This window comes from Myxocyprinus asiaticus, chromosome 28, assembly GCF_019703515.2.
Source record: "Myxocyprinus asiaticus isolate MX2 ecotype Aquarium Trade chromosome 28, UBuf_Myxa_2, whole genome shotgun sequence".
Classification (NCBI taxonomy): domain Eukaryota; kingdom Metazoa; phylum Chordata; class Actinopteri; order Cypriniformes; family Catostomidae; genus Myxocyprinus; species Myxocyprinus asiaticus.
This window is the reverse complement of record NC_059371.1, coordinates 12,890,992-12,912,312: the sequence shown is the minus strand read 5'-3', so window position 1 is coordinate 12,912,312 and position 21,321 is coordinate 12,890,992. Positions and strand designations below refer to the sequence as shown.

The window sequence follows — 21,321 nt, the reverse complement described above, 5'->3', positions numbered from 1 at the left end:
GCCAAGTTGAAAAACACATTAAGCTCAGTGACGGAGCGCCATTAAAATTGGGATACCCGTAAAGGAAAGAAAGAGGCATCAATAACTGAAAAGGGTGCGGAATTCCACTTACTTTCCCAAAGCAAAACACTCAAGTGTCACAATTGATCCCTTTGCAGCCGGGACCATGTCAGGGAAATTAACCTCTATTTTTGGCTCATATTCGCCCATTACACCTATGAGAAAGAAAAAATGCTTTATTTTTCCATTTATAATTCATACACAGGTTGAGACATAATGGTAGAACCATTATTCAATGGATAGGTGATTCTTTAATCAGGTTTAATGTACACATAAATACAAAATGAATTGAAAATAAGATTTTCAAAGGGAAAAAGTAAAAAATAGAATTTTCCAGATTGTTACACTTTTTTTATTTGTTTTTCAGAGATGGAAATTGGGAAATTCTGCACAATTTACCAATTCAACACTCTTAGAAATTAGGAAAAAGTAATTAATTAGAAACAATGATAAAATCCTAAAGCTAATATAACCTATCCTTTAAAACTAGAATGATTGTTAATTAAACAAAAAGCATTCCCCTAATTCCCCGTATCACCCACATACGTGTTAGTGAACAGCTGCTTTTACAGAAAGCAAGCAACAAGAACAAAGGCAACAAATAATTTATCCAGTACCTCTGACACAATATGGGGAGGTGTGGTGTTTGCTGCAGTTTTTAGAGTGTTGGTAAATATTTTATCCAGCCATTGTTTGTTTAATTTATGGCAAAGTATATTCAGGGCTGATGGTTTTAGACTCTGGTTCCTAAAACACGCCGTTGCAACTTGAGGATGGTGAACTCATCGTGTTAAGAAAAGGTGTTTGTATGGTTAACATGCTGTCAAGTCAAGACCAGAGACTGTAATGTAAGTGTTGTGAGTGTTGCTTTCAAATCTTATAACAAAACAAATTACTGCGATCATTTCATTCCAATTGCAAGAGTTATAGGACCTAAATCAAGATTACATCTGCATTATCAGCTGTAGGAACAGTTTCACAGAGGTTAAACATTTATTTTATTTATATTAATATTCATAATAATTGCAATTATAACTGTATACATATTAATTATAAAAGAATTAGCAAAATGCTGTTTAAAATAAATCTGAGTATAGAATGTCACACCGTCTGATATTTAAACTTCCCAAATGTCACATTTCATTTACATTCAATAAACAGTGTTCAATGAAAACCCTACAGAAACCCCAGAGACATTCATGGCTAGTGTCATATTGACAATTACCATCTGTTCGTAGTACCAGCGGGGTAGGGGAGCTGAGGACTTTGCCTTTAGTGATGCGGTTTACCACCACGCACGTGTAGTTACCCACATCCGAGGGCTCCACTTTGGCAATGTAAAGGTTTCCCGTCTCCTGAGAGACAAAGCGTCGATTGTCTTGCTGCACAAAGTAAGGGTACTCGTTGAAAACCCATGCAAATGAGAGATCTGGAAAGGAGACGTAGCACAAAACACATGTACATTTTTGCTAAATAAATGAACCAGGCTGGACAAACATAAACTTTTGGGAACTTCAGATTTCTTTGATTCAGATTACTTTTCTGTATTATCGTAGGGTATTACAAGCCATATGAATGAAATGCAACAAAGGGTGTCCACACCAAACACAAGAGTTCAAATGTGTCAATTGCGTAGGCTTCAAGATAGTAGATCAGGCAAGAGCACATTTGGTGAAAAGTCCTTTATTTCTTAGGTCATAAGGTGCAAAAACACCTTGTGGTGTTAAGGTTTTTGCACTTTGTGGCCTCTAAAAAGTGAAATAATTTAGCAGGATTTATTGCCTTTTGAATATGTTTGCAAGTTTTTTCCATTTGACACAATAAAAGGACAAAAGTCGTAACTCTGTATTTTACACACGCATATGGCATTTTTGTACATTATAGCTAAATTGAACAGTAAACAGAAACTTGCCAGTGTTTTACCCTTACCTCCTGCAAATGACGGTGTACCACAAAGTAAAACTACCCCCTGGCCTTCTCGCACAGACACAGCACTTTTCATTTGAGTTTTTAAATTCAAGTCTGAAAGGCATTAAAAACAGTCAGAGGATACAGCAATGTTATAGTATGTTTGCATAAATATGTAAATACTTTAAAAATGCAAAAAGATACCTATTGTAACTTTATAAAACAATGGGTGGTGTAATAAATATAATAATACAACCATTTTTAACAACAGACTTCATTCAGAAACCATGCATATTTGTGTATAAAACCTGCATGCAAACATTTGTACTAAGAAATCATGATTCATCAATAATTTTGCATTTAAAATTATGTATAAATGTAGGATTAAATTTAAGACCAACTGAAACCACACATGTATACACAAAAATCACAAACTCCCGAAGCATTAAAAACATGCAATGTGTAAAGCCAAAATATTTTTTATAATATATTATTATTTGAAATTGAATAACTAAGTGACCCTACAATAAGTTTTACTTATTTTAGAGCAACAAAATATGTGGACTATAGCTCGATCTGCGATAGTTTCTGCATAAAAATGGAGCCGGTCATGTTCAGTCTAGGCCTCCATAGACCATTTCAAGGACTGATCGTTGGTGACGTCAAGTGACGACATTCTTCCATGAACATTTCCTGCTTGTCAAAACAGAGACTTTTTAGCAGAGACGGGCCACTTCTATTAAAATAAATGGGAGAAATTGGAACGCCCAACGGCAGCCAACAGTCAACGGATGTGGAAAGGAAGTCCCGCCTTACAGGTAAAATAACCAATCACCTTTTAGATACATAAATCGACTGTCAATCAACTCGAGAACGCACATGCGCATTAGCTATTCAAGACGGTAAAATTGCGTTTTTTAGTGTAATCGGAGTTAAAGATGCACAATTTATTATACCAGTTGTGATGGAATGACACACCCTTCCAATAGATCAATGTCACCCGTGTTGACTTTTCCCTGTTTTGCGGCGCATGATGGGGCTCACATGAACCCAATGAAGAGCCTCATCACCGCTGCCTTTAAACACCCAGCATGCCTCTCATCAGGAGACAGGTCTCTACCTGCTGGTGTCTTCGCAGGTCCAGGAATGGAGCTGGGTGGGACCAGTGTGAGTTAGATGCGACGCCGGGGATTGAAGCATGTGTCGGGGCCGACAGGCCAGGATGCCAGGTTGCTATTCCCCTCAAGTGCAGAGGCCCAGAGAAGCCAGGCCGCATGTTTGGACAGTTCAAATTCCTTTGTTTTTGTTTACATTTTTGAAATGGTCTATAAAAGGTGTTTAATGTGTTTCAATTGGTTTTGAGCATGATACTTTGCTGTACTCAAAGATCTTGCCACACATGTTTTTTTTGTTTTGTTTTTTTGCACACATGAATGTGCAACTTGTACATATTAAAAGTGAATGAGAGCCAGCTTTTCGTAACCAGGCAAGATTCAATAAGTTTCCATCAACAAGCAATTTGTCTGTCTACACTCAATGTGAAACTGCAGCGTGACGTGACAAAATCATGGCCAATAAATCACAACGTATTTAGGGCTCTATTTTCGTGACCGCGCAAGGCACAGTACAACAGACAGCGACTGTGCACAACATCTTATTTAATTTTCGTGACAGTGCTAATTCTAAGTGCAATTTTCGTGTCATCACAAAGCGCAAGTGGGCGTGGGTGGGTGAGTTTGTGCTGTAGGTGTAAGCACGCAAACTGTGGGTGTATTGTATGTTAATGAAGTGGCGCAAAGAGCTATTGGCTAATTTCCTACATTAAGACATTTCAAAATCTGTTTTCAGCACAAAGTCTAAATACAGTTCCTACATTTGTAGTTTGGAATTCCACCAGCAGGTGGTAATAAAGTTCATGTCCAAACTCTGAAAACATGGTGGAACATCAAATTATGTCCCTGACAATCATTGTTGTAGCCGTTTTATGAAAAACAAAATTTAGTTAAACTATCTATAGGTCATGGTTTCTTTTTAAATTATTATTATAAGTATTATGTTTATATTTAAAATTGTATTTATGATCTAATTTGTATTGATATTTTTCAACCTGTTGAGTGATTTTTAAGTCACTGCAAAAAAGGCTGGTGGAAGAAGCTGGAAAGGGCAAAATGTTTGGATTTTACTGTAGGGAGTTTTGTAGGATTTTTTTTTTGACCACTTCGTTATTTTGATTATATTTTCATTTCATTTGAAGAGTAATTTTAATTTAAAAATATTAAATATCTAAATCCTGATGAGACTCACATTTTCCATGCATATAAAAGGAGCATGCCACTGTCATAGAAATATGCCTGACATTCAGCAAGGACGCAGTTAATGCACAAAACACTGTAAATGCATATTTCTATTCTTCTAATTCATTGCATACAGTTCATTTACACTATCAACTTCTTATGAATGTGCTGTCTTTGTTTATATCGCTGGAGCTTGACAGGGAATGGACTATATAATTGGATGCAGATGCTGTAATAACTGGAGAAATATGTCAGAATTAAATTGCACTTGACAAAGCCCATTAGCGCTTAATGCGCACAATTTCGCCAAACCCACTTGTGCCTAGACTTAGACTTCATGGCAATGCCCATTAACTTTGCGCATATGGCTTATCGTATAATGGTAAGCTTAGCACTGGCCCTCTTAAAATAGGGCCCTTAGTGTAAGATATTTAAAGTACAGTTATGTGGAATAGGATTTTGAACCAATGAGTTTTCACTATGGACGTGGCACAGCAGAAATAGAAACCAAGCAAAATGTCTTATAATGTAAAAAGTGTTAACTAGGGTTGCTATGTTGTTTATATATATATATATATATATATTATTTTTGGTAAAAAAAAAACAAAAACAAAACAAAACAAAAAAAACAATAAAAAATGCACAACAGAGCTTTACAGTATTAATGAAAATATTAAATGAAAACAATGTGATTACCTGAAGCCATGGCTGAATCACAACATGCTGATATTCAGTACACTTGCTTATGTGATATTGCTTACAGACAATAATCGAATAATATAACCATTTAATATTATATTATTGTTACTATGAGTATTATTGCGACTGCTTTGAATATTATACTTTTATACAGTAGTAATATTTTTCTGTCGTAATGTCTTTAATTTCACGCAATCAAATGAATAGTGCTCTCATTTCAGAAGGACTTTTATTTTGAAAAATATTTGTAGTTCTTCCTGTTTGTGAGTTTGTTATATCAAGCTTCCTGTGATTCCCGAGCTGAAATCTCCAAGCTGCAATGGAGAAAGAGTTCATTATAGAGTTCACAGCCGTTTATACACTCAACGCACTGATCTGTGGCTCTGCAGATGGATACTATTGGACACACTGCATGAAAATTAAGCATTATTAGTGTGTGTTTCGTTTGTGTTTGTGAAAGAGATGACAGGGCAGAGAGGCGCCTCTAATTCATACTGTGGCGCGCAGCGCATGTGACTGTATATTATTTCATTAAATGACATCCTGCTGTTTAATGATCACACTTGGCCATATAGGGGCTTTTTTATTATTATTTTCAAATGGTCTTTGATTTCATCTCAAAACTCTCACATTACATTGCATTTTGCTAATGGCAGCATGCTTTAATATGGTATGGAAATTAACAACAAGATGATATCGTACCATTTTAAATTTTTTGGTATCGCAATATTTTGTTAGTGCCGGTATACCGTGCAACCCTAGTGGTAACCTGCAATTGCTTCCTTACGAAGCTATTTCTACCTGATCTAACCATTAAAATTTGTTTTGTTGGTTTAACCTAATGTATGCAGGTTGATTCAGTGATGTTAAATTATATTTTTAACTTAAATCAAAACTGTTTTTATTACATTTATTTATTACATTTAGATGCTACCACATGAAGTATACAGTATTTTTTAGGTTACTTTTTTTTTTTCAAAGTACACTGTAAAAAGTCAAAACCTGCAATTGTTACCCTACTGGGCTATTTCTACCTGATTTAATCCATTTTTTTTATTTACTTTTTGGTGTAACCTAATATAATCTGGTGGATTCAGTGGCGTTAAATAATATTTTTTACTTATATAAATCCAGTAAGTTTAGATGTTCAGTGTAGGCCACAGTGTCACTCAGACACAGAGGCACTCTTCTTTGTAAAGTTACTTTGAAACATGTATTGTGTAAATGTATTGTTAAAAGCGTTATACAGCTCAACTTAATTGAACTGAATTTATCTTGTTACAGTTTGCATGCATTAATTGCATTAATGTGTTAACAATTCAGTTCTCTCATTCTTTAAGCTACTGTAGCACAATATTGGTAGTATCCTGTCCAGCATCTGTAATCCTCCATTGAGTGGATGAAGTGCTAACATGCTATATGTTAGTACATAGTTGATGACTCACATGCAAACTGGAGGCTAGATCTCCTGCTGAGAATTGCTCCCTGTGGGTTGAAGGCAGTGCACTGGTATATCCCTCCATCCTGGGCCCGGTCCAGACTCCTAATGACCAAGTTTCCCCCAGATAGCCGACGACGGGAATCAGTCCTGAGATTAATCAATGTGCCGTTCAGAGACCACCTATACATGCACACAAACAGACAGATAATAGAACGCAAAGCTCAATGTGTTGTGATTACCACTGAATTTGATTTATTTGTTTTGTTATTACTTCTGAAATTGATTTAGTTTTGGATGTACTAGCTCAATATCATGTGCAATTTCATTGTACCATTACAAAGAATTACAAATAATTCAGGCAAGGTCCAAATTAACCAGGGTTTGAGACATAAATGCCTTAGAAAATGACAAATATGCCACATATATTTAAACTAGTAAATTCCTCTGTTATCTAACAATGATATTTTCCATCATATTCAATAAGCCCTATCTAGTTATGGGTTTAGTGCCTCTGCAGATGCTGTAGTGACCTGTACCTGTCAGATATATTTATTCACTGTCTCAGAGGCAAGTGTTATTGAATGTGTTGCTAATATTACGTTTTTTTATTGAGAAAAAAAAAAGGAATTGGATTCTGATGAAAAAGTTCTGATTTTACGCTCCAAAAAACACATAAAGGCATCATAAATGTAATCCATAAGACTCCAGTGTTTCAATCCATATCTTCAGAAATGATATGATAGGTGTGGGTGAGAAACAGATTTCAGTCTTTTTTTGCTTGAAATTCTTCTCCCTGCCCAGTAGGGTGCGAGATGCATGAAGAATGTGAATCACCAAAAACACAAGAAGAATGTGAAAGTGATCTGTTTTTCACCCACACCTATCATATAACTTCTGAAGATTTTGATTTAACCACTGGGGTCTTATGGATTATTTTTATGCTGATTATGTGATTTTTGGAGCTTAAAAATTTTGGCACCCATTCACTTGCATTGTATGGACTAAAAGAGCTGAGAAATTCTTCTAAAATCTTCATTTGTGTTCTGCAGAATAAAGAAAGTCATACACATGTGGGATGGCATGAGGGTGAGTAAATGACGAGATAAGTTTCATTTTTGGGTGAACTATTCCTTTAAATTACATTACATTGTCATGGCAACGAAGTTGTAAAATTGGCTATAATTTTACACAGAGTAGGATAATAAGTGATTTTATCACACTAAAATCATGTTAACACAGATATTTGTTTCATCTTGTGGCTATAATTTTGAAACTGTGTATTGTAATGTTTACGGATTGGCCCCCATTCACTTCCATTGTAGCAGTAATCCAGATTTTTGGAGAGGCAAATCAAAATAACATTTTGTGGTAATTAATATTATGCCACAAATGTTGTCGATTGAGCTTAACTTGCACTGAATATTCCTTTAAGTGTTTATATGCACACAAAAGAGGTAATTTTGAATTTGATGTTGATTTGATTTTATAGGTAACTATAATTTCTATGGACATAGTTGTTCATTATTAATTATTTAAAATTCATTTCAAGAATTTGACTTAAATAGACAACACAATGTATGTATTACTTTTCCAGTTGTTTGTGATAACTGGATTTTTGTTTTGTACAATTTTACTCAAAGAGAGCAATTACTGGGGGCCTGGGTAGCTCAGAGAGTATTGACTACCACCCCTGGAGTCGCAAGTTCGAATCCAGGGTGTGCTGAGTGACTCCAACCAGGTCTCCTAAGCAACCAAATTGGCCCGGTTGCTAGGGAGGGTAGAGTCACATGGGGTAACCTCCTCGTGGTCGCGATTAAGTGGTTCTCGCTCTCAATGGGGCGCGTGGGAAGTTGTGCGTGGATCGCGGAGAGTAGCATGAGCCTCCACATTCTGTGAGTCTCCACGGTGTCATGCACAGCGAGCCACGTGATAAAATGCACGGATTGACGGTCTCAGAAGCGGAGGCAACTGAGACTTGTCCTCCGCCACCCGGATTGAGGTGAGTAACCACGCCACCACGAGGACCTACTATTTAGTGGGAATTGGGCATTCCAAAATTGGGGAGAAAAGGGGATAAAAAAAAAAAAAATAAAGAGAGCAATTTCTAGCTGATGAAATATTTTAGAGCTGAGCACAGCAATTAACAATTATACTCAGTTTTAGAATTTCCATAACTTTTAAATGTTTTATTAATTTGTATTAATTACATTTTCCAGGCCAGACTTTTCCCTGTTCTAAATATTTTTTTTTCTTCTGACACTGGATTAAGATCAATATTGCATATACAGTATACACAACTGGACACTGATTCTTGATACATCTCAATACGAAAAGAAGTAGAGATAAGGTATTATTTAAATAAATAATCTGAACAGTCTGATGACCTATGCAATCTATAGAGGTAATATAAAGCAGCTAGTTAAAGACTCATCATTTTGAAAGATTTCCCACAGCGCTTTCTCCCGTGTCCTTTTCACTGCATGATGATTAGCGCCAGAGAGGATAATCAATTCCACTTCCTCACACCTCATCTACATCTGTCATTAAGACCCCGTATCCAAGCCCACCTGAGGCCATGACCACTAGCATCTAATTCAGAGGAAAGCGCTCTAATACAGACAGCTATTCAAAGGGTGCAGGATCATTTGTGGATCCTGGGGTATCACCAGTCATTTATCCTGACAGGTCAACAGCTGGGTTCAACTCCCATGGTTCAACTGTGTATCTGCACACTCCAGGAACAGATGCCAATGGGAAAGTGGCAAAACACTATGTGCTACTTTACTGAAAACCATCTTAAACCAGCCTAAGGAGGTTTGGAGCCCTTTTCATTATGTCAGGCTGCACTGAAAAAAATGATTTGTTGGCTCAACAGCAACAGCGTATTAAAATAAATAGCTTTTTCTAAAAAATTTCATATTTCTGAAATGTTTAGTTTTTCTTCAAATGCATTTTTTGTGGTGTACACCACAAAAATGTAAATAACAGGATGAAGTCAAAGTAATGCAAACAATGAACAAATAATAATGAGCTGTGCCTTTTAGTGTCTTCTAAACTTAAATTTTAACGTATTTTACTACAAACCACGTGATACGCAAGAACGATAGAGAATGCCATTTTGAGATGCTCGGTGACAACGGTGGAATCTTTTTCAGGTAATCTGTCTTTAAATAAATTATATGAAATATTGGAATTTGTATTTTGAACGAGTGTTTAATAAGCATGAATATCTAGTTTGCATGTGTAAGTATTACATAAGTGCAATGAGTTTGCATGTGTTTTTTAGTGTTTCCATGCATAGTCTTTATACGTGTTTAATAATCTGCATCAACTTTTTACATATGCACACAAAAATTAATGTACAGTTGTGCTCAAAAGTTTGCATACCCTGGCAGAAATTGTGAAATTTTGGCATTGATTTTGAAAATATGACTGATCATGCAAAAAAATTAGTCTTTTATTTAAGGATAGTGATCATATGAAGCCATTTATCATCACATAGTTGTTTGGCTCCTTTTTAAATCATAATGATAACAGAAATCACCCAAATGTCCCTGATCAAAGGTTTACATACCCTTGAATGTTTGGCCTTGTTACAGACACACAAGGTGACACACACAGGTTTAAATGGCAATTAAAGGTTAATTTCCCACACCTGTGGTTTTTTAAATTACAATTAGTGTCTGTGTATAAATAGTCAATGAGTTTGTTAGCTCTCACGTGGATGTACTGAGCAGGCTAGATACTGAGCAATGAGGAGCAGAAAAGAACTGTCAAAAGACCTGCATAACAAGGTAATGGAACTTTATAAAGATGAAAAAGGATATAAAAAGATATCCAAAGCCTTGAAAATGCCAGTCAGTACTGTTCAATCACTTATTAAGAAGTGGAAAATTCAGGGATCTCTTGATACCAAGCCAAGGTCAGGTAGACCAAGAAAGATTTCAGCCACAACTGCCAGAAGAATTGTTCGGGATACAAAGAAAAACCCACAGGTAACCTCAGGAGAAATACAGGCTGCTCTGGAAAAAGACGGTGTGGTTGTTTCAAGGAGCACAATATGACGATACTTGAACAAAAATGAGCTGCATGGTCAAGTTGCCAGAAAGAAGCCCGGTTACAATATGCCCGACAACACCTTGACACGCCTCACAGCTTCTGGCACACTGTAATTTGGAATGACGAGACCAAAATAGAGCTTTATGGTCACAACCATAAGCGCTATGTTTGGAGAGGGGTCAACAAGTATTGTGTTATTTTTTCTGGTAATCAACATTGTCACAAATACAATCAACCGGGCCTAACGTGTACTGAATCAAACATTCAAAGAATGTTCATGAGAAAATGTTTTGTGTTCTTAATGTTGGAGATGCATTAATCAGGTGGATGGCAGTGGAATAAAACAAGTGAATTTTGTGGAATTTACTTTTTTTAAATACTTTAATCTGTTGACATTTCCCATACTGCTCATGTTGCACATTGCTATACTTTTAAAAATAAAGAACATGTTAATGTTTTAATTGCCTTGTTGTGTTTAGTTCAGTACTTTGTTCTGGATGATTGCAAAGAGAATCCCAGTATATTTGTAGGTTTTAAAAAATATCAATCTAATTTTGAATGATGAATTAATCTTGGTAATGTAAATAAGCTTGAAAAGCTTAAAAATGACTTGCCATTGTTTGTTTAATCATTTTTGTGTGACATACTTTATGTAAAAGAAGTTGATTAAATGGGTTTTCTAGTTCAGTTTAGCTTAAATATTACTTTGAAACAACTTGCCATTATTTGTTAAATCTTTTGGTGTCACTTAATTTTTTAACTAAAGGAAGTTGAATCTCAAACATTTATGAATATCTAACAAAGGTTTTCAAGCTAAATTGACTTAAAAATGACCTTAAGTTGAATTTGCTTAAAAAATTGATGCAAAAATGCTACGTATATTTTTTAAGTAAATCCAACTCATAATTTTTTTCAGTCTGGGAGAACAGCTGACCAACCAGCAAAACCAGATAAACATCAGGTTAGCCAACTGGGAGACCAACTAGACCATCTTATTAACCTCCGATTCAACAATGTGTTTGCGGAATCACTCGGAAATGTTCATGGAAGTCTCATTGTGGCCGAGGGATTAACAAAGGTGTGAAAATGGAAGCATTGTTACAGATCAGTCCCTCAATTCTCAGAGGATCATGTAACACCATCAGACTGATAACAGCAACACTGTGAGGTGTGTTTATTGAGCTCTGCATACTCATGATCAGAAATGCAGCGCTCTAACACACGCAATGACATGCAATGTTCCCTCTAATGTTTGTTGTTGTGAACAAAACCCATTTCTATCAGCCAGACCCTTTGGCCACCTGAGCAGAATCATTGTGAAAAATGCAAGACAGCTTGTTTTGTCGAGACAGCATTTGTTGAGATCTCAAAAACAAGACAGGAACATAATACCACACTGTCCCTGTGGCACTCTGAATGTGCCACTATGCAATCTTCAATCTATTCACAGCCCTCTCACAAATGAATCATACTGCTTGAATCAAGTACAACTATTTCAAGAAAAAAAGTGAATATCACAGTAGGAATAGGAATAAGCCAAACTTTAAGATAACATTTAACATAAAAGAAAAACTGTTTAAACAAGACAGATTTAATGAAATTGCTTTTTTGTTCAATCTGAAATGGCAACCAGTGTTCCATTTTTCTTTTCTTTAAATTATCATTTTGATTTTCCTTTACATATGATTTATCCTTATAATATTACGACTTTAATCTTATAATGCTGTGACATTAATCTCATGATTATATGAATTTATTCTCATAATATGAATTTTATTTTTTTAAATATTACTACAATAATCTCATAATGCTACAACTTTATTCACTTAATTTGACATTGTTCTCAAAATATTACAACTTTAATTTCATGTTACAACATTATTCTTGAAACTTAAAGGACCCTATTTTAAGAGCACTAGCGTTAAGTGCAGCGCTATGCCATAAGTCATAAGCGCAAAGTCAGTATGCATGGCCATAAAGTTTTGGTATTTTCGTGCAGTCAAGTCCAGGTGCAAGTGGGTTTGGTGAAATTGTGCACTCAATGCTGTAATGGGCTGGGTCAAGTGTAATTTCATTGTGAGGTTCTTCTCCGGTTATTGCAGTGTCTGCGTAATATTATATACTCCATTACCTCAAGCACCAGTGATATAAACTAAGACAACACATACATTAGAAGTTGGTAGTGTAAATGGACTGTATGCAATGAATTAGAATAATATATATGAAATATGGACACGCTCCTTTTATATGCTTAGAAAATGTTATTCTTGTCAGGATTTGGATGTATGCTCTGTTAAACTATAGGGAATGTAAGCATTATCAAAAAATTTTCATCTACTGACACACAAATCATAGCTAGTATTAACAGTGATTGTATTGGCATGCACTTCACTTCTAACGGTCGATTTTTTTTTTTGAACAATTAAATTCATTCATTTGAAACATGAAAAAATTAAACCAAAAGTATTTCTAAATTCAAACTAAACTTCAAATAAAACTAAAATATAACCAAAATAACAAAATTGGCAAAAAAATAAATACAAAATAAATAAATCATATAGCAAATTAAACATTTTATCCTCTCCAGCTTCTTTACTGGCACCTTTTGCAGTAACCTAAAAATCACTCTGTGACAACAGGTGGAAAAATATCAATATAAGTTAGATCATAAATACAATTGTAAATATAACATAATAATAATAATAATAATAATAACAGAAAAAGAAACCATGACCTATAGACAGATTAACATAAATCCCATACATTTTTGTTTCATAAGAAGGCTACAACTCAGATTGTCATGGACATTATTTGATGTTCCACTGTATTTTCAGAGTCTGAACTATTACCACCTGCTGGTGGAATCACAAAACTGCAAATGAAGGAACTGAGTTTGGACACGCTGAAAACAGACCTAATTTTGAAACATCTTAGCACAATGACCTATTTCTCAGGAAAATAGCAATTTGCGCTTTGTGCTACTTTATTAACATACAATACACCCACAGTTTGTGTGCATACACCCACAGAAAGTGCAAACACTCCTAACCATGCCCACTTGTGCTTTGTGTTTAGAATTAGCATTCTTACGGATAAGACATAGCACACTGTCGTCCTATAACTTTATTTTCTTAAAAGGCCTATTATAAGATCATTCTCAAAACATCACAACTTCGATCTCATAATGTTATGACTTCACGTAATTTTGACTTTATTCTCGAAAGAGGCCTATAATGAGATTATTCTCAACATATAAGGACTATAATCTCATAATCCTACAATTTTATTCTCATGTTTTTTTACTTTATTCTCAAAATATTTATTGCTGCTTTAATCTCACAATGCTACAACTTTATTCACATCACTGACTGTATTCTCAAAATATTACTACTACTACTACTACTACTACTACTACTAGAATCGGGGTATGGTTTCCTGTGATTTAGTTTTTTATAAATTTGTAACATTCATAACAGTCCCCAAGCATTTATGATCAAAAGATTGTTTCATTAAACACATTACACAGTGCATAATAACCATTCAAATTAATACACAGATAAATAGAAAATCATATTCATAGCATACTCCTAAATATTTATACCCTGTGTATCATTAAACATTCATTTTTATTCAGAAACATTTACCATTTACGTTTATCTGAAATACCCACCTGTCCACTTTTCTCACCCAGAAAACAACTGATCATTTATATGGATGTCTTTAAAATCTCCACTGACTCCACATATGACTCATGTGATATATTTCATGTTTTCAAAATTCATATAATAGTTTTATGTGGGGAACAGACCTACAGAACAAAACTGCACATGTTGTCAGCCACTGACTGTCTTATGAGGCACAAAGTTTTATTCCTGCAGGGGGCGCTTGAAGCTCTGAAAACCGAATCCTTCATGCATCAGCATTTAAATCTCAGAACATTTTATATCTTATTGCAGACATTTTACACTGGATAGTTATTTTTAATAAAAACGGAAAATTGCAAGGATTCATACCTGTGAATGCAAATCTGATTATTAATCTGATTATTATTATGGATTAAAACACTATTATAAAAATCCTCATCCAATAATAATAAATGACTATGACTGGCCCATCCTAGCCAGTGCTGAGAAAAGTAATAGATACCACGTGATAAAACCATCTATACTATAGGTGACTGCTCAATAGTTGCGCGATACTGTAATGAACTGGCCATGGAGACGGTGTTAGGATCCATGTGCTGGAAGTTTATTATGAACACAAGCTAACAGTCCAAATCGGCAGGCAAACAGAGGTAGTCGTAAAGCAAGCGGTATAATCCAATAAACCAAAAAGACAGTCCAAAAAGGCAAACAAAACAAAGGGGTATCCAAAAGGCAGTAAATCCAGGAAAACAGGCAATGGTCATAACATGAAAACAATCAGCAAAGGCAATGGAAAAACACTAGGTAAGGCAGGGTAAACTGGAAATACTTCACAAAATCAACATGGAACAGCATGGTATTTATATAGTTCAAACAGGAAGTCATCAACGAAGAAACGGTACATAGTTAGTATTCGGGAGAGGGCTCCCTCTGGTGGTTGGTAGGAGGGGTAACAACCTCAGATGTTACAGATACAAACTCGTACAATGGAGGTGGGACTTCAGTTTGTCTGATTATGAAAGGCAGTCACGCAATTGCAAGGTATCTCATGCTAAATTATTTTCATCATTGATAAAAAATATATATAAACAAGGACAGACACATGATTGGGGGACAATTAACCCCCTTCACAGCATTATTATTTTATTCTAAAAATACGGTATTACTGCTTTAATCTCATAATGCTACGACTTTATTTACATAATTTTAACTTTTTCTAAAACTATTACTACTTTAATCTAATAATGTTAGGATGTTACTCTCTTATTTATTTATTGTATTTTAACGTGGCACTAAAACTTTGTTGTATATTTTTGATTCAGCATTTTGCCTTGAATTTCTTTCCACTGCACCAGAGCAACATCAGAAGCGCACAACTGCAAACGTGTGCATAGGGGGAACATTGCTGACAAGGAAGGACATGAGCTAGTTTCCACCACCCACACTACAAAATTCACCAATTTATTCTTAAGAATACACAGTCAAGTGCTGCGTTAGTGGATGACACAACAGGTTAACCATACAACCATAACTGAGCAAATATGATGGAATATCACAACACTTGATGCATTGGTTTCTAGTCATGCAGGCTTAACATTTTCACCCATGTATATTTATTATCCTCTCTTTTCACCATGTTTATTTCTTCGAGCAGCTGTAAATTTCATGAACATAGCACGGATCAGGGTGAGGACCAAGAACAAAAATGCTTGTGACATCTCAGAATTATGCTGTAATTGAATTGCCGCTCTGTTGAAATCATCATCTACTTCAAATGCAAGGCATTCCGCGAGCAATGCAAAAAGGAGGCGCGCAGCATCAATAAATGGTTTTCAGTTTGGTAAAAATAGTAGAGAGCCAATTGAGACCAGATCAAGGGCACTTGACACGCTGTGGCAAATAGGTGCAACATTTTGCAGGCTGTGATAGTGGGAGAAACGAAGATCGAGTGAAAACGAGAGGGAGGGAGGTGTGAAGTGGGGTTACGTTCACCTTAGGGCTTTTCTGGAAAACACCATGTCTCCAGTGTGGCTAAGGTTGAACTGGAGTTGACCCTGCTGTTCAAATCAATTTTGAATGAGGTGGGGGTGCGTGGGGGACATCATTGATATGACTGCTGGTGTGGGCTCCAAAACTCATATGCGCATCCCTCTCCTTGTCTTTTGGTGCTCAGACCTTTAACAACTGTGGACTGCCCTAGAGACCAGACTCTGGCTGTGGCAGCCAGCGTATTTTCCAAGGGAACAATTTCTTCCTCCACACACACTCACAAAAAGCACACACATAGAAACTTATGGGCCAGCAATGTAGACAGACATGCTAAATGCACACTTGCTTGTTCTAACAAACAAAACCAAAACACAGGGACTGGGTGATACATTTTCTTTTTTCAATATATTCACAATAGTATTGCTGGGGACATAAAAAACAAGCAAAATTTTGAATATTGCAATGATTTTAATGCAATTTTTATTTGCAAATTTCAAAAATCGGACTGAAAACACTCGCTTTTTCTAAAAAAAACAAAAGCCAGGAGCAGGGTGATATATCTTATATTTTCAATATATTCACCATGATATCGCCAATATAAATGTAAGCAACGTTGTGCATATCAATGATTTCAATGCACTTTCTATATTAATATTTTTTATTTGTTTAAAAAATCTATTCAAAATTATGATTCAATAATTCACTCATATCATAAAATGTTTTAGGATACATGTAAGCTTATGTATCTTGTTATTGCTATTTATTACTGTATATTGTTAAATCAGTGCATATAAATGAAAATAATTACAAACAATTGTAAAAAAAAAAAAACTTATTTATTTTTTAACTAGATTTTATTGTATTTTAGTTCATAAATTAAATATTTTAAATCTTCTTGGCAATAATGGCTACTTGGTTTAGAAATATTAAATAAATCTCTTTTGATGATACATTAAATATCATCAAAAGGCTGAAAAATATGATATTTTGCAGTTTCTAGCTCACCCAGACCAAGTATTAACCAAACACAATCAGACTTACAAAATATAGCATAAGGATAGCCTTTCCTTTAAATTATTTTATTTTTAATGCTACAACTTAATACGCGTAATTTTGACTATATTCTCAAAATATTACTAACTGAATCTCGTAAAGCTATTTAATGCTAAAAAAAACTTTAGTTTTGTAAAAGGCCTATTATAACACTATTATCAAAACATAACAATTTCTTTAAACTATAAAATTATGATTCAAGAAAAAATGAGGCATGATTAAGGATAGATCTATGTAACTATTGCTATTTATATATTGTTATTTCAGTGCATATAAATGAAAATATTTAAATAGCATTTTTCTCTGTATTCATATTTATGAATTTGACTATTTTTAACTAGATTTTTCTGTGTTTAGTATTACATTAAACATTTTTAATCTACTTGACAATAATGGCTGTTTGGCTGAGATATATTTAAATACATCTCTTTTGGTTATACATTGAATATCATGAAAAGGAAAAATATGGTGCTATTTTCTTTTCCAACCTTAATATTCACCAAAGCTAATCAGACTTACAGAATATCGCAGAAGGACAGCTACTTGCTAAAAGTCAAAACAATTATTTGGTCTTTGCTGTCACACTAGACTGTATTTGCATTCACAGAGGAAATATATTTCATTCAAGCCTCAGCAAGGGCAGGTGTTTGAGGATTCTTATAAAACTTTGAAATGTGAGATCTTTCAAGCAATTACCCTGTCAACTGCACACATCTTTTTAGCACCACATTAATTTAAACTCCGCTGAATGACTCACTTCATAACAGTATTTTATCTGCAATCAAAGTTCATTGAAGTATTTATACGGATTAAATCAGTCTTTTACACAAGTCACTGTTGATATCTCATGCTGCCACTAAGCATGGGGGTTTGTCAAATCTTTACGCTTTGGAGGTTTTTGTCAATATTTTTTCCAAGGTGTCAGGAAACTTGAGAGGGAAAAATTATATTTTGACAGTTAGGGAAGAAAGTGCTGCACTGTTCAGGCCATGCCTGTGAGATAGTGGAGGAGTAATTTAAAAGGGCATCTACCTTCAGTTTTATGAGCCTCATGGTCGTACCAGGGCAATTTATTTGAGAGAGCTGACAACTCAGCTTCTCTGCTCAATAGCAGCAAGGAGGAAGCGAAAAGTGCTTCAGCCCTATTTGCACATCAAGAGAGGTGTGCAGGTTAAGACAGAGGCAGTGGCTCTGCATGACGCTGAGCACAGCAAGAGAATGAGCGAAAAGATGATTAGAAGAAAGTGAGGAATGTACAGGCCTACAAAGAGTACAGTAAAGCTAAACATCACCAAACATGTCTTCAATCAGAGTGATGAAATCTGCTCCTTAACAGAGGTGGGCCCAGCAGTCACTCTGGATTCTGATTAAAGATTTGTATATTGAAAGGGATAGTTAAACCAAACATGAATATTCTGTCATCACTCATGTTTTTTTCAAACCCAGTCTTTCTTCTGTGAAACACAAAAGGAGATATAAGGCAGAATATTAGGCATTGATGTTAATGGGTTGGAACAACATGAGGGCGAGTAAAAGACTGCAGAACTTAAATTTTTGGGTGAAATATCCCTTTAAAAATTCCTGGTGGGGAAACCAGCACACCGGCATCCCATACTACTGACAACCAGCATTCTAAACACAACACGATGGAGACCTACTATGCTGGTATTTTCAGTGGGGATCTAGCTATTTTGGCATATCTACATATTTTCAGAAAAAAATTTGCAATAGAAAACATGTTACAAGCCTGTATTCCAGATATGCTTTTAAATAAAAGATGCACATCTTGCATTCGAGCGATCTAGCTTGGTTTAAATTGAATGATGCATGGCACGCGTGTCACATGTTTAATTGATGTGGAAATGTCAATGCATTCATTGAGCCCTGCCAGCGTGATGCCGATGTAAATATTGCAGTTTTATGGCTTCTCCTTTGAGATGGAGCCCAGGACAACCCTATGAGGTACAGCCTTGGGATGTGAAATCTATAATTCATTAAATTACAGGAACACTCCTGACTGACCATTACCATCAGATAATGCAGATGTCCAAATGTGACATAATGCTCCTCATAGTGTACATACAGCAGAAATGAATGGACTGTTGAGACAAGATTCTTTTGTTGTCATAAACAACTCTCACCATTGCGATGGAGTGAAAATTGTGAATTCTGTGGAACATAGTCATTAAATGCTAATAATATCACACACATCTGCATGGATGAACATACCCTTGTGCATGATTGCACAATCATTAAAATTACAGAGAAGAAAAAGGCTCTGTTCCAAAAGCTAGTGAACTGCCTACATAGGCAGCTTTTTAAGGCATAATAGGGAGTCTCTCAACACAAAGGCTGTTTTGAAAGGTAAATTATGTTGACTTTTAAGATGGTGGAAAGAAGAGATAAATGTTGTTTAAAAATACACCTACTTATAATTCAATCAGACCTGAAAATTATTGATAAAAACCGTTCTAATTAATATCTAATTAACTATGAATTGTTTCACCCAATAGCTGTGTGTGCTATGTGTTTTTATGCTATTTATGAGTAATAATGGGTAGTATTGTACATTATTAGCTTAGCAACATGCTAACGGTAAGTACACCTGTGTACTTCATGTGTGGACCACTATTTGTATGCCATACAGAGTTTCTGACTACAGTATATAAAGCATACCACATATGTAATTTAAAGGTGCACTCAGCAATTCTTTAAAGATATCATCTTTAAATCACACTTACACTGACACCTATGGGCGTGAATGCAGCATCAATTAAAAAGCAATTGTTTTCAGTTACTGATGCCACTGAAAAGAAATCACAATACACAGTCAGCAATGATTAATTTAATACAAGTGTGAAAGTATCCAATAACATGGTAGCTATTGAGATTAAGTGAGTAGTATTAGGCAGGTCATGTGATCATAATATGGCAGTACCCATGAGTGGACCTTTTACATGTAAAATAAAACAGCTTTTAAAAGGTTATTAATATGAGTCTTCATCTCATGTAAGAACTTATGATTTTATACATAGGTTGAAAATTTACTATTCATTTCTTAATGAGCTGAGATTTACAAAAAAATAAAAAATAAAATAAAAAAAATATTGAGTGCACCTTTAAGAGGTTCCTGTTCAGTTACACCAAGTCTGCACCGGACACGAGCGATGTTGTGTCGTGCCGCAATGGCTTGAGGCTGTCTACACTGGAAGCATCAAAATGAACGTTCTAAACCATTTATTTGTCTTGTTGGCAGGAGTAGCGCCAGTAGCGCACAAAATGGGTGTTTACTGTCAGCGCGATGCGAGCGACGCGACTTATGCATCCAGTGTAGACAGCATGATTGATTATAAAGGTAGTGATTTGCTTTTGTCGCATCGCACCGCGCCATTCACATCTGGTGTACACAGGGTGTTAGGATGTTGCCTTGGAAGGCAGATGCCTAGGCAGCAGACAACAAGGCAGCTCACTAGGTTTTGGAACAAAGCCATAGAGATAGACAATTCAAACAGAAATGCATCATACCTGTACTGAGGGGCAGGAATGCCCTTTGCATCACAGGTAAGTGTGGCTTCTTCATCCAGCGAACCCACTGTCAGATCACTGGGCTCCATCCGCCATTTTGGGCCATTAAAGGCTTTATAATCCAGACACTCTGAGAGCAGATTTTAAAAAACCAGCAACAAAACACAATTATCCTTTTACACATTCATTCAGTTTATATATATATATATATATATATATATATATATTAGGGCTGTCAACTAATTAAAATACTTCATCAAATTAATTGCATGATATGCCAATATCAATCAAATGAATCAAATTAATTGAAATTAACTACATACATCAATATTAGCTGAAAAAGGCCCCCAAATAAAGATAATTCAATATATAATAATAAAAATAATACATAATACATACATTTTGATCATTCAAAGACATTACATTATTGTGGCAGATAAGTAAAGTAGTGCTGAGAATTGCCACCCACAGACCTCCTGATTCAATATTACAATGATATTTCCCAGCCGATTCAATATGTATTGCAATATTGTGATTCTGTAAGTATCGATATAAAAACTTCATAAAAGGATCAAATAAATTACATACTTTTTCACAGAAAGAAATGTCTATTGAAGAACAGATGTGTCTGAAATGACAATTGTTTACA

The 21,321-nt window shown here is 35.2% G+C and overlaps 1 protein-coding gene across 1 annotated transcript in view; it reads right to left on the bottom strand.

The window, feature by feature from the left end:
- The window catches only part of LOC127418709 (contactin-3-like), a 140,285-nt gene that overhangs the window by 89,157 nt on the left and 29,807 nt on the right, over positions 1 to 21,321 (bottom strand). The window contains exons 3-7 of the mRNA XM_051659412.1: positions 20,673 to 20,802; positions 6,407 to 6,582; positions 1,990 to 2,082; positions 1,286 to 1,489; positions 113 to 215 (exon numbers count right to left, since the gene is read on the bottom strand). Of these exons, the coding sequence (XP_051515372.1) occupies positions 113 to 215; positions 1,286 to 1,489; positions 1,990 to 2,082; positions 6,407 to 6,582; positions 20,673 to 20,802 (706 nt within the window). The remainder of the gene's footprint in view (positions 1 to 112; positions 216 to 1,285; positions 1,490 to 1,989; positions 2,083 to 6,406; positions 6,583 to 20,672; positions 20,803 to 21,321) is intronic.